The 13434-nt window shown below is 35.4% G+C and overlaps 1 protein-coding gene across 1 annotated transcript in view; it reads right to left on the minus strand.

Moving 5' to 3' along the window:
- Nucleotides 1-13434, minus strand: part of NBEA (neurobeachin) — a 527091-nt gene that overhangs the window by 381482 nt on the left and 132175 nt on the right. Inside the window, exon 11 of the mRNA XM_035337838.1 lies at nucleotides 1131-1239. Coding sequence (XP_035193729.1) covers nucleotides 1131-1239 — 109 coding nt within the window. The remainder of the gene's footprint in view (nucleotides 1-1130; nucleotides 1240-13434) is intronic.

Raw genomic sequence — 13434 nt, forward strand, 5'->3', positions numbered from 1 at the left:
CAGCAAAATAAATAAATAAATAAATAAATTAAAATTAAATTAAATTAAATTAAATTAAATTAAAATTAAAATCTTAGAATAATCCTTAAACATTTTAAATCACAATTATTTAGTATGGAAAACATAGAGGCAAAGAGAATAATCTGCTTTCATATAATACTTCAATGAAGGTAAGCTCTTTCTCTGTAAGAATGTATTTTCCTAGGTGCAAATAACAAAGGGATCAGAATAAGAGAAATTATTTATAACTCTTCTTTAAAATTCAATACATTTTTAAATGCATGATTATCATAATTTAATCATTGGAGAACATTAAACTGTAAAGGTAACTCCTCAAATGATTGTTATTATACTGATCACATATGATAGCAGCCACTTGAGAATGTCACAGCCATAAGATTCAGCTATAAGAGTATTACTGTTTTAATAATATTAAAACAAACTACTGTTAACTGTGCATAATTACAGTAACTGGATCTCATAAGGTTTTGGGGCCAGGGAGCAGATAATATCTATCAGGCAAGCACCTGAACTGAACCTCAGCTTTGTGATAACTGCTCAACATGTCTAAAAAAAGTAAGTAAAGGAAATACCACTTGCAACTGTTTTTTCATAAACAAAATTATTTTACAGCTTTTTTCTTCAAAACCCAGATCAACTACATCAACAATTTCCGAACTACGCCACGGAGGACTAACTTAATTTTTATGAACACACACAAAAGAAATGTAAACCTAAATTATTGCATGTCTGTGATATGCTTGTATAAACTGGGAACAATATAACTTGGCTAAAAGAGAGTTTAGGGGACAGAGAGTGGAGAAACACAAAAGAAAATACATTTAAAATGATTCACAAAAAGCTCTAAAGTAAAAGCATAAATTAGATAAACAGGATCAACTCCAGAAAATTGCTTCTTTGAATATTGGGACCTAAAAGACAAGGAATATTTAAACAAACAAACAAACAAAAAAAAAATTCCTGTAGACAACTTAGAAGTATTACAAATAAAAATGTCTAAAACCACAAATATGTTTTATTCTACCAGCCTTTTCAGCTAAATGATTGGAAATGCAAGCATGACAGTAGAAATACTAAGAACAAAGAACAAAACAATCAAAAACACATACCTTTTCAAGGAGGTAGCCAATGACTAGAAATCCTTTTCCACCAAGCATTTGTTCTTGCATGGCTACTGAACTCTTAAGAAGCTCAACCAAGAAAGCCAATAAGGTAGCACTGCATGTAAAGAACAAGCATTTTTCAAGTTATAAATATAGAAGAATCAGTCTGTTACATTCCCAATATTCATCAGCTATTAAATGAACAAGACACGCTTAAAGTGGTGAACAATTCCTTGGAAGAATATAAATCTTACATTTCCTGTTGACAAATTTCTCCTATGTTCATATGTTCATGTTCATATGTTACAATGGTAGGAGTGGGAGTTATTATTCAAATAGAAGTGGAAAGATATTTGTTTTAACTTTCCTGATTTGATAAGGATTATCCCAAGTTTTAAATATCTAGTCCTGCAACTTGCAGTTCTAACTTGTAGTTGGCAGAGGTAGGAGATGAAGAGTGGAATCCAGCTTATGATGCTAGAATGATGCAGGCCAAAGGCTGTGTCAACCATCTGACCACCTAGACTATGCTAAATAGCAAAATATGCAACCACTAGGTATAAATCATCATTCCACACTTTCACTCCCTACAGATACTACAACTATGGAAATGAGGACTCAAATGGCTGAACATGCATGTGGACAGCAATGCCCAGCACAAACCACAGTGTAACAGCAGGCTGGAGAGCTTCCATCATACTTTCTCAGGACCAAACATTAAAATTGTATCTAGGCCTGACCAAATAAAGGCTGAGAATCACTTTTAATTCACTTAGGAATGCACAAAAAGACTCAAAGCAGCAAGGAAATCACCCAGCAGCCCATCCCAGATTCCCAGATGTGCTCAATATTCGTGAGGTGTTCAGAAAGCACCAGATGAGAAGGTTGGGGGGGGGGGGGGGGGAGGGAAAGGGAGTAAGGGAAAAAAGAAAGTGTTCAGTTTAGAAACTGGAGAGATATTAAAGACTTCAGGGGACAGACTCATTGAGAAAGTGAAACTATGTTATGAAAACCAAGAAACAGAGGGAATACAAGGCAGATCATTTCACTATGGGAGAAAGAAATCACGATTGGTTCTTGTGTAGTGGGAGGGAAACAAAATTATACGCATCTGTTGCTGAAAACCCAGAGGAAAAGGAGAAAAAAAAAAAACGGTTATGATAGTAAGAAAATATTTTAAATTATTTTGAAATAGCTTAAAAGGTAGGTGATGGAATGCACTATGCTGACCTAAAAATGTAAAAAAGTAATTTTCCCTTTTATAAGAATAAAATATTTATAACAATTCTTAACTCTTAAAACAAGTATCTGCAATCATAAAGGTGCTGGCCACAGGCAAGGGTGAAAACTGCAGCATTTCCAACTATGAAAAAGTGAATTAAAGAAAATGACCGACCTACATTTTATAAATTTCAATTTTACATAGGGTATGTAGTTAGTTAGAAGTTCCTTGCTCTCCAAATACAATCTTTGACATTGAAATAAATGCTAAGATTGGTTAATCCATGTCAGCACCAAAACACAATTAATGTGCTGAGGAGAACAAGATGTATTCTATTTGGTGAGAAAGGCTGGCATGTGAAAAGTACCCAGTGTAGTCCAAGTACATGCTGTGAACATGTAACAATGCCTTGTCTTGTTTCATTGCTGACTGGTCACATAATCACTCTAAAAACATATAGAATTCTCCACAAAGTGTCAGCAGTAAGAGAACACAGATAATATCCATTTACAATACTCAAAAGCGTTTATCAAAACAGTCTGTCAAACTGTCACATCAATTTCAGAACAGGTTATATGCATCAATTTTTTCTTACCATGACAGAAATTCCTATTGTATTTGTCATTTAAAATGAGACACATTTTTACTACATGACAAGCCATAAGAAGCTCATGAAAACGTTGAGAATTTATACTTAGAAAACTTAGAGGTTGAACAGATCAAAGAAAACTCCATATAGCTGATGATTAGTAACTTATTTTTTGAGTAACTTTTAGACTTCGAAGGACAACAATACATAAAGTTAAGAAACAGCATACTTCTGTGGGATTAAGACCTAAATTAGAATAATGAATAATACCATTTTTATTGAAAATAATATATATATTCTTAAAAAGGATTTAAAATATTTTTACATCATGTGAACACCACTAGACTTCAGTCAACTGTGAAACAGTCAACTGTGACTACATCAGTCAACTGTGAAACAGTCAGTGGCCTGATTTAACCATGCCACAGAGACAAAAAAAACACAAGCTCAAGCAATAGTCAATCAACATAGTCTTTAATTCAGATGGAGATAGAGCGTAAATATTATTTTGAAGATTTTAGCCATTTTTATGTCGGGTATGACTGAACTGATTAATCCTGCCTGTCCACATTAGCTCTGTACAGAGCTCACATAGCTGTCACTGCAAAGTGATGCCAATGTTTCTACTTTCAGGGAAATGTATTAATTCAGACAATACCTTTGTGAATGTGCTATGCCTTTTTCTAAGGCCAAAATGGTTTTGAACATCTATGAAACCAGACTTGCAAAGACACCACAAGCCAGCTCTGCAAAGAGTCGGCTCAGGACTGCAAGCAGTAACTCTACCTAAACTCTTCATCCTTCCACATTATCCAAGATCACCACCATAAATAATAGAATTGTAGTATATACTAACTCAAAGCTTAGGATAGCACACGTGAATGCATTATTATACCTTCAAATGTCATGTATCAGAAAAAGAAGCAGTTAAGGTGAACAACCTGATATTCACATAGAGGCACAATGAAGTTTGAAGTGAATAGAGTATAGATGAAAATTAGCACCATAATTAAATACAGCTAGCAGTTTATCCACATCATTATACATAAAATGATGTATTTAAAATGATCTTTACAATTTTAACAGATATGAGGAATGTAAGATCAAAATTGAAAGGTTTGTAAATTATAATTGCACACAGCCCCAAAGCTAGTACTACCTGAAGAATATGATCAAAGAGACAGGCAGAAAACAGATTACATGCTTAGTCTGATTTGCTTTTTCTTTTTCCAGAAATATTGCTTACACTTGTTTTGGGTGAACCTTCTTTTTTTTTATATATATAATTTATTTTTTTTTTGGAGGAGGAGGAAAGAGGGAGTTAAACTGTACTAAATAACAGCTGCTGAATGAAACAATATTTTTTAAATATTATGTTATCTATACTTCATACTAGAGAGCATTTAATCTGCCTACAAAAGCCCAACAGTTAACAATTCTCAATGCTTTCCCCAATGTCTTCAAAACTTCCTCTCTATGTGTTCAGACTAACCTCAAGCAAACACCTAAGTATACGTATTTTATATACATATATATAGCAATAAATGCTTAATCACATAATGAATGCTTTCTCCTCAACATTGCATTCTAACGATTTAGTCTGCCTGCCTAATTTATTTTGTATCCGGAAGTTTTAACATATTTGTAAGGATAGTCAATTTATATCATCATCTTGGAAACTGAAAATAAATTAAGATTTTAAATATAAAAATCTTTATCAGCAGAACCAAGTTGTCAAAATTATGCCTTTAAAAAAATTACTGTTGACACAGGGGAAATAATAATGGTTAGAAGACTGTCTTCTAAGATGAAAAATTTTTCAAACAGAATTTAACAAACTTACCAGTAACTAAAATGCATCGGATTGGTGCAGGGCTCACATTAAACTTGCAAAATTCTGTGCATTGCCATACAAAATTTCTCTCCATTCTTGCCTATTTTCAACTCCCCTAGATACAAAGGCAAATATAAAGGATACTTCAGCCCATTCCTACATCTCCTCTATTCCATGCCCTGCCTAGAAGACATCAGTTTGTCTGCAGTGTGGCTAAGATATAGACACACAATGAAAGAATGTACAGACACGAACACTAAATCAGGCAGAATTGTGATTTCTTCTACTGAAAATATAGGAAAATTCAGGATAATTTTTTTTCTATCATTTTTCCATTACAAAGTAAGAAAAAAAGGAAAGTTTCAAACCAAAATAAAAATACAGTATTTCCAATGATTATAACACCACTTATTCCATAATTAGTGTGTTTTAGAGATAGTAAGTCGCTGGGATATGGTTACATTAAAAAAAAAAAAAAAAAGATTAAGTACATTATTACAGTATAGTATGTTTCCCCTCAAACATACATATCTCTTGTGAAGACAAAAATAAAATAATCAAAAAAGAACAAAAAAGGACAAAATTGGTGTGCACAGCATGCACTGTCTGACTGGAAGATGTTCTTAAGATTGCTTTCATGTCTATAAACATTCATGATACGTGTAAATACCCTGCCTTTACTGATTGGACAGTCATTTTTATGACACACACTCTGAGGTTACAAATACCCCCTAGCTTCTTTAATTCACCCTAAACTATAGATATAATAAAAATAACTATTATGTTTCAATAATTCACCATGAAGTTGACATTGAAATGTGCCAACATTACAATCTTCAGTCAACAGCTATACAGCATTGATCCTTAAATAATAAAAAATATATATATTATGGTAATTCACAAAAATAATTGCTTCTGTAGGTAAGTCTTCAAAATTCCAGAATATGACACTTCCTTCTTCATTAAAAATATGAATACTTAAAAACATCAATATATATTTTGTTTTACCTCTCCATTTATATCTTTGGGAATTTTAAAGAACTAATGCAGATTACAAGTCACAAGGTTTATGAAGTCTTTAGTATGACAATAAACAAACAAAGAAACTTCTTTGTCAACTTCTAAATTGGCCGGTGATTCCCAGAAAATTATTACTTTTTTCATGGAGGTATTGAGCAATTTAGCTAAACAATTCTTATGAAATAAATTCTCATGCTTTGTTTATGAACAAAGCATCCTATTGGGAACATCAGCCACTGCATATATTCAAAAAAAACTCAGGTGGCAAAGACTCTTGGGGAATAAGTGAAGTGAAATATGTTTTTTTTTTGTTGGTAGTGGTGGTGGTGTTTTTTTTTTCTTTTTTTTTTTTTCAGTTTTTCAGAAAAATGTTAAGCAAGTTTGCCTGATTCATTAAGTGATACATTACTTCATCAGGATATTTACTAGATGAGGAATGTTCCATAGTATGAGCTCAGAAATCCCCAGGGAGAAGCAATATTAGTTTTCAGCAATATACTAGTAATATATTTTGATGCACAGAAGACACAAGATGATCTCCACTTCCTTACTTTTTTTTCCTTCAGGAAGAAAACGCAAAGCACAAGGGGAATGCATGGATTTCAGAAACTTTTTTGACTGCACTTTTAATATATAAGGTGAAAAATTGTGTCACAGTATATTCACTGCTGTTGTGCATATTTTAATGCAACTAATTGCTCTGTGAGATTACCGACCAAATTACACATATTCTTTCATTTATTTTTATCTAGTCACTACTACTAAAGCCAGAGTGATGAAAAAACAGCAAGAGTTCTCTGAACAGATTGGAGATAAGATGAACTCAGAACAGAAGAGACATGCTGGTAGCTGGTGGGGATGGAGAAAAGATCCAGTGAGCTCACAGCTCACTCACAGCTAAACTTCTGAAGGGTTTTCTGAGATTCCAGTTTAACTACCTATTTGCTTTCTCTAAGGTTTTTGGAAAGAAAGGGAAAACTACTTTCTCTTCTTTGCTTCTCTTCTTTTTCTCATATCAAATCATGAAGATAGTAAGAGAAGACTGTTAATGTATTTCACCCAAAGTGACACCATGAAACATGAGCCGTATGAATAGGTGAGATCTGGGAGAACTAAAGAGGGAATTCATTACACAACTTCATTTATGGACATAACATTTTGGGATACAGATTCCAGTCATAAATCAGCCACCCTCAATAGTTCCTGGATCTTCTGAATATGTAGAGGTACCACAATTTGGGAGTTTGCAGAGGATTTTTGACACATGGGTATTTGTTTTGTTTTGTTTTTTAATAAATGAAATTCCAATAGTATGATTTGGGAAGTAACATGTCCTTCCATTACTTTTTGGGAGGAGTATAACTGATTTCCTTTCAGCACAGCTAGGCGATACCACAGATATGAAATTTCAGGTGCAATATTTAGCCTTGTTCCCTTTGAAACATATAAGAAGTGGGTTATCAGAACCAAACTCTGCAAACTCCAAATTCTGTACTGGAGGCAGCAAGGGACTGGGACTCCATTGGAGACATGGGTCATAAAAAGGATACTTTCACAGGGACCCAGTCCAGCTGGGGCAAACAAGAAAATTCTTGAAACATACTTGAAGGAGAGGACAGGTTAGGCAGATAGGCAGGATAGTACCTGGCATTCCTATTTTCTGTTATGATCTTAAAGATAAATTCAATTAAACTAATGACATGATTAACTAAGAATTATTGGAAATTCACAGATTTTCCATATTAGAATAAGAAAAAAAAATAACATATTACATTTCCTGCCAAGCTGTGCTACTTCCCATCTATGGAAATGGATAGGAAATCATGCATATTTGCTACCCAAGAGACAGGATAGTTCTCTAAGTTATTCTAACAAAAAGCATATGCAGCAACACTACTAACTGCAGACAGGAACCTAAAAAATTGTCATCTGAATAAAACAAACAAACAAACAAACAAAACCAGGTTAAAGATATTAATTGGTTAGAACAAAGCACATAAAACATTTAAAGGAAAGGATGAGCAGGAATTCAAATATTATTGTTGCCCCCCTCGTTGATGTTTTGACTTAGTAGGTGGACAATGTGCTCTGTATCAGGACTATCTAAATTAAAGAGTCAAAATAATGTCTAATAAAATCGACTGAAAAGATACTACATTTATTTTGCTACATATCTGGGGGGAGGGTGTTATATATCACCTTTGAGATAGTTAAGGTGGGCCTAGGCACTGCATTTATTTAGTAAGATAAACAATAAAAACCTTTTTAATTGCGATAATATAGCTTATGTGAGCTAGCAAATCCAGTTAGTAACTTCTAGAATAAGTATATAGAAGAAAACTTTTGACCTTATCTTTTTAAGTAAACAGCTGTAGATCCTCCTATTTTCAAATATGTTCCCCAATATGATACAATCCAAAGCAACAATATCGACTGAATTAACACTTTTTTTTTTTTTTTTTTTTTTTTTTTAAATTCTGTGTTGGAATTGGGTCAGTAACAAAGCCATCAACACTTGATACCTTGTTGAAATGTCTCTATGTCAGTGCTCAGCAGACCCAAATGAATTCAAAGCTGTACACAAGAGACCGCAGAACAAAGCAAATCCTCCCTATCATGTTACCAATGTAGTATAATCAAAGGTATCGAGAAAGTACCCCCAAAATCCACTCTATATTTATTTTACTAAATAAACACCTTATTGGTGTTTATTTAGACTGCTAATTTTTCTATTCTAACCAGAGTACTGAAAAACAAGATGAAAAGGGGCAGGCTTGGTATTCAAATTGATAGACCACTCTTCCAAGTAGCAGGTGCATCATTTAAAATAAGAATATACACTTAAGATATGAACTCAGTTTCGATCATTCTAATTTCAGAATAAGAACCTCTACAGTGCTTCAAAAGCAGAATTGTAGGATATTTCAATATTTGGTCTCATTGAAGATGTAGATAAGACATACAGGGATATGCATATTGAGGAATAAAGAACATTCACAGAAAATATTATTAAGCCATGAAGTTGCTGTATTCAAATTGTCCTGCTATATCATTCTGAATTTTATTTACACTGAATCTATTCATTTAGAAAAAAATTAAAACTGTAAGTGGATCAAGGAGATTAAAAGCAAGGTAGTCCTTCACAGTCCCGTTACCAAACTTCATTTGTGATAAAAAAAAAAAAAAAAAAAAAAAAAAGTAGAGAAACCTGTACTTATTAAATGGACTGAAATGTGAAGGAGAGTAGCAGGTGAGAAGGATTCAGAAAAGTAGTCTGGATTGCTCATATATTAGGGTATTGAGCTGTTGATTATTGTTGATATTGTTGATTATTCTCATCTTCCAGGGACACAGTAAGGCTAAACCAAAGACAGCACAACTATCCAAGGGGCAATTTTTCAATTTTTGAGTCCTCCTGTTTGGCCACCAGAAATAAAGAAATACTTCAACAGCTAGAGTAAGACTTTATAAACATAACGGTTTATAATAACGTCATCAAGCATCCTCTGGGCTCTTTTTTTTTTTTTTTTTTTTGACAAAGATGCACAGTGGTTATCTACCTTTTGATGGTACCTTAGAAAAATAGATATATTGGAACTGCTGAATGCCAACTACTTTTCAGAAAGAAGTACTGCCTTGCAGACACTTTTCATAGGGTATAAACAAGTATCAGATCCAGTTCTACAACTGAATTTTGGAAGTGGAAAAAAAAACTGAAGAATGTAAATGACCAAATAGTCTAAACAACAAGGGGAAAGAAGGAAAGGAAATGATAAGTGTATCCACCCCACAAATTAATCTTAAACATAACCCTTTTAGCTCCCTTTCTCCTTTCCCCATAACCTCTCTCCTTTGCCCACAGAAATCTTTTATTCCTTCATTTGCCTACTTCCTTGTTCACCTGAACTATCATTTCTTCTCCGTATCAACATCCTGTTAAATTAGATATAAGAAAATAATGTTCATACACCAGAAAAAGCAGTAATTCAACATTTATGTCACATCTCATCAAGCAGGCATTTGGTTAGAAGTCTTTTGAATATGTTCTTGAGTTGGGATCACATTTTGTTGTATTATGTATTTGTATAATTTGTAGAACAATGAATTACAGAGCTCTTTTTTAAAAAAATAACCTAATTATGGAAGAAATGTTTTGATTTATTCACAGAGAACTGTTTTTACTACTTACAGTTCAACTAACTCCAGAAACAGTTCTGTATATTTTATATTGAACTTTATTAATGTTTTAACTCACTAATAAGACCACACACTTAGGAAGAATTAGACTTTCTCTCAATTTCTATGGCTTACTTTACATTTACACTCAATTTTTAAAGAGACTGAGTTACTGATTTATCATTTATTATAGGCTCAGCTCATTAATGAATTTAACATATATTTTATTCATAAATATATGTGCACACACACACATGATTTTCCTTAAATTGAAAAAAATATATTTTGCCTACTGCTGTGCCAGTAAATAAAAACATACAGTTTTTTTTTTCACACATTTTCAACTCTTCCTTTACCCCTCACCCCCTACTTCAGAACACTTCAATGAAAAGTACATAATGGAAAACAGATTAGTAAAAAATAAATATCCTACACCACCAGCTTTTCTGTATTTTTTTTTTCAACAAATTAGATTATTTTCATTACTGTGCTGCAGGGAAGTAGAATTACTTAATTTTAAGACTGTTGCATTAGTTCCAACATTGTACTAAAATATTCTGATGAAATATGCTTACTTTTCACACTGTATATATATGTGAAAAAACATATACATAAATAAATAAAACCCAGCAGCCATCTAGACATCTTAGCTAGAAATATTTGAGTTACCAAATAGAAAAACGAATTTGACAAAACTTCAACAAATTAATTTCTTAAATTAGAATGAGACAAGTGATCTTCCAAGAGTAATGATACCAATGTATCACTTTCAGATAAATTTTTCAAAGTCATAGGTCATTATAGTATTATTTATTATTTTTCAGTTTACTAATTTATTATTGAACTATCTAATGCAATAGGAAATATCCAGAATAAGTAATAGCAGAATGCATTCTGAGCAGGAAAATAAGCCACTTACTTTGAATTATGTACTTACTTTCATTATTTATTCAAATACAGGAGTCAGTTTATTTTGTCCCTAAAACCTGTACAGGGAAATATGGTAACAGTTCTTAAGCATTATACTTATGTCTGTTGGAGGGACAGCAAAGTAGGGCATAGACAATTGAGGAGGTTCCTGGAATGCATTGATGATAACTTCCTTCTCCAAGTGAAAGAGAAGACAATGAGGAGAGGTGCTGTGCTGGACCTCATTCTCTCCAACAAGGAGAGGCTGGTGGAGATTGTAAAACTCAAGGCTTGGCTGCAGTGACCAGGAAATGGTGCAGTTTAGGATCCCGAGGGCAGTGAGGAGGGAGCACAGCAACTCATTATACTGGATTTTGGGAGAACAGACTTTGGCCTCTTCTACCTCTGCTTGGTAGAGTACCATGAGACAAAGCCCTGGTGGGAAGAGGGGTCCAAGAAAATTGGTTAAGATTCAAGGGTCACTTCCTCCAAGCTCAGGAGTGATGCCTCCCAACAAAGAGGAAGTCAGGCAAAAACAGCAGGAGGCCTGCATGGAGAAGAAAGAAGCTCCTTGTCAAGTTCTAGCAGAAAAAGGAGGCCTACAGAGGGTGCAAGCAAGGCTAGCAAGGCCTGGGAGGAATACAGAATGATCATTTGAGCAGCCGGTGATGATATTAGGAAAGCTAAAGCCCTATTAGAATTAAAAATAGCCAGGGATGCCAAAGGCAACAAGAAAGGTTTCTATATGTACATAAGCGATAAAAGGAAGACTAGGGAAATTATGAGCCCCCTCTGGAAGGAATCGGGAAACCTGGTTACTCAGGATATGGAGAAGACTGAGGTACTTAATGACATTTTTACCTCAATCTTCACCAGCAAGAGCTCTAGCCACATAGCTCAAGTCCCAGAAGGCAATGCCAGGAAATGGAAGAATGAAGAACTGCCCACTGTAGGAGAAGATCAGGTTTGAGACCATCTGAGGAACCTGAAGTTACACAAGTCTGTGGGACTTGATAAGATACACCCATGGGTCCTGAGGGAATTGGAAGATTTAGTCACTAAGCCCCTATCCATCATATTTGAGATGTGGCAGTGCAGTGAAGACTGGCAGAGGGGAAACATAACCCCCATTTTTAAAAAGGGGAAAAAGGAAGACTGGGGGAACTACAGGCCCGTCAGTCTCACCTCTGTGCCAGAGAAGATCTCAGAGAAGATCCTCCCGGAAACTATGCTGAGGCACTTTGAAAATAAGGAGGTGACTGGTGACAGCCCACATGGCTTCACAAAAGCAAATTGTGCGTGACAAATCTGGTGGTCTTCTACAGAATTGGTGGATAGGGGAAGAGCAACTGACATCATCTACCTGGACTTGTGCAAAGCATTTGATGCTGTCCCTCATGATATCCTTGTCTCTAAATTGGAGAGACATGGATCTGATAGATGGACCACTCGGTGGGCCAGGAATTGTCTGGGTGGTCGCACTGAAAGCACTGCAGTCACTGGCTCAATGTCCAGGTGGAGATCAGTGATGAATGGTGTTCCTCAGGGGTCAGTACTGGGACAGGTGTTGTTTAACATCATTGTTGGTGACATGGACAGTGGGATCGAGTGCACCTTCAGCAAATTTGCCGAAAACACCAAGCTGTGTGGTGTAATTGATAAGCTGGAGAAGAAGGGATGCCATTCAGAGTGACCTCTACAGGCTTGAGAGGTGGGCCTGTGCAAAGCTCATCAATTTCAGCAAGGCCAAGTGCAAGGTGCTGCAGCTGGGTCGGGGCAATCCTGAGCACAAATAGAGTCTGGTTGGAGAATGGATTGAGAACAACCCTGAGGAGAAGGTCTTGGGGATGTTGGTTGATGAGAAGCTCAACATGAGTTAGCAATGTGCACTTCCAGGCCAGAAATTCAAAGCATGGCCAGTAGCTTGATGGAGGTGACTGTCCCCCTCTATTCTGCCCTTGTGAGTCCCCAGTTGGAGTATTGTGTTCAGGTCTGGGGCCCCCGGCATAAGAAGGACACAGGCGTATTAGAGCACGCCAAGAAGAGGTCCATGAGTATGTTCAGAGATCTGGAGTACCTCTCCTATGAAGAGCAGCTGAGAGAGTTGGGGTTGTTCTGCCTGCAGAAGAGAAAGCTCCAAGGAAACTTTTCAGTGGTGTTCCAGTACCTAAAGGGGTGCCTACAAGAAAGCTGGAGAGGGACTCTTTATCAAGTACTGTGGTGATATGACAAGATGATATTTTAGTCTTTAAACTAAAAGAGGGTAGATTTAGATTAGGTATAAGTAAGACATTCTTTACTCAGAGGGTGGTGAGACCCTGAAACAGGTTGCCCAGAGAAGCTGTGGATGCCTCATCCCTGGAAGTGTTCAAGGACAGGTTGGATGGGGCTTAAAGCAACCTGGTCTGCTGGGAGATGTCCCTGCCCACGGGGGTTGGAATTAGGTCTTTAAGGTCCCTTCCAACCCCTATCCTATCCTATCCTATCCTATCCTATCCTATCCTATCCTATCCTATCCTATCCTATCCTATCCTATCCTATCCTATCCTATCCTATCCTA

The sequence above is a fragment of the Oxyura jamaicensis genome, chromosome 1 (genome assembly GCF_011077185.1).
Source record: "Oxyura jamaicensis isolate SHBP4307 breed ruddy duck chromosome 1, BPBGC_Ojam_1.0, whole genome shotgun sequence".
NCBI classification, from domain to species: domain Eukaryota; kingdom Metazoa; phylum Chordata; class Aves; order Anseriformes; family Anatidae; genus Oxyura; species Oxyura jamaicensis.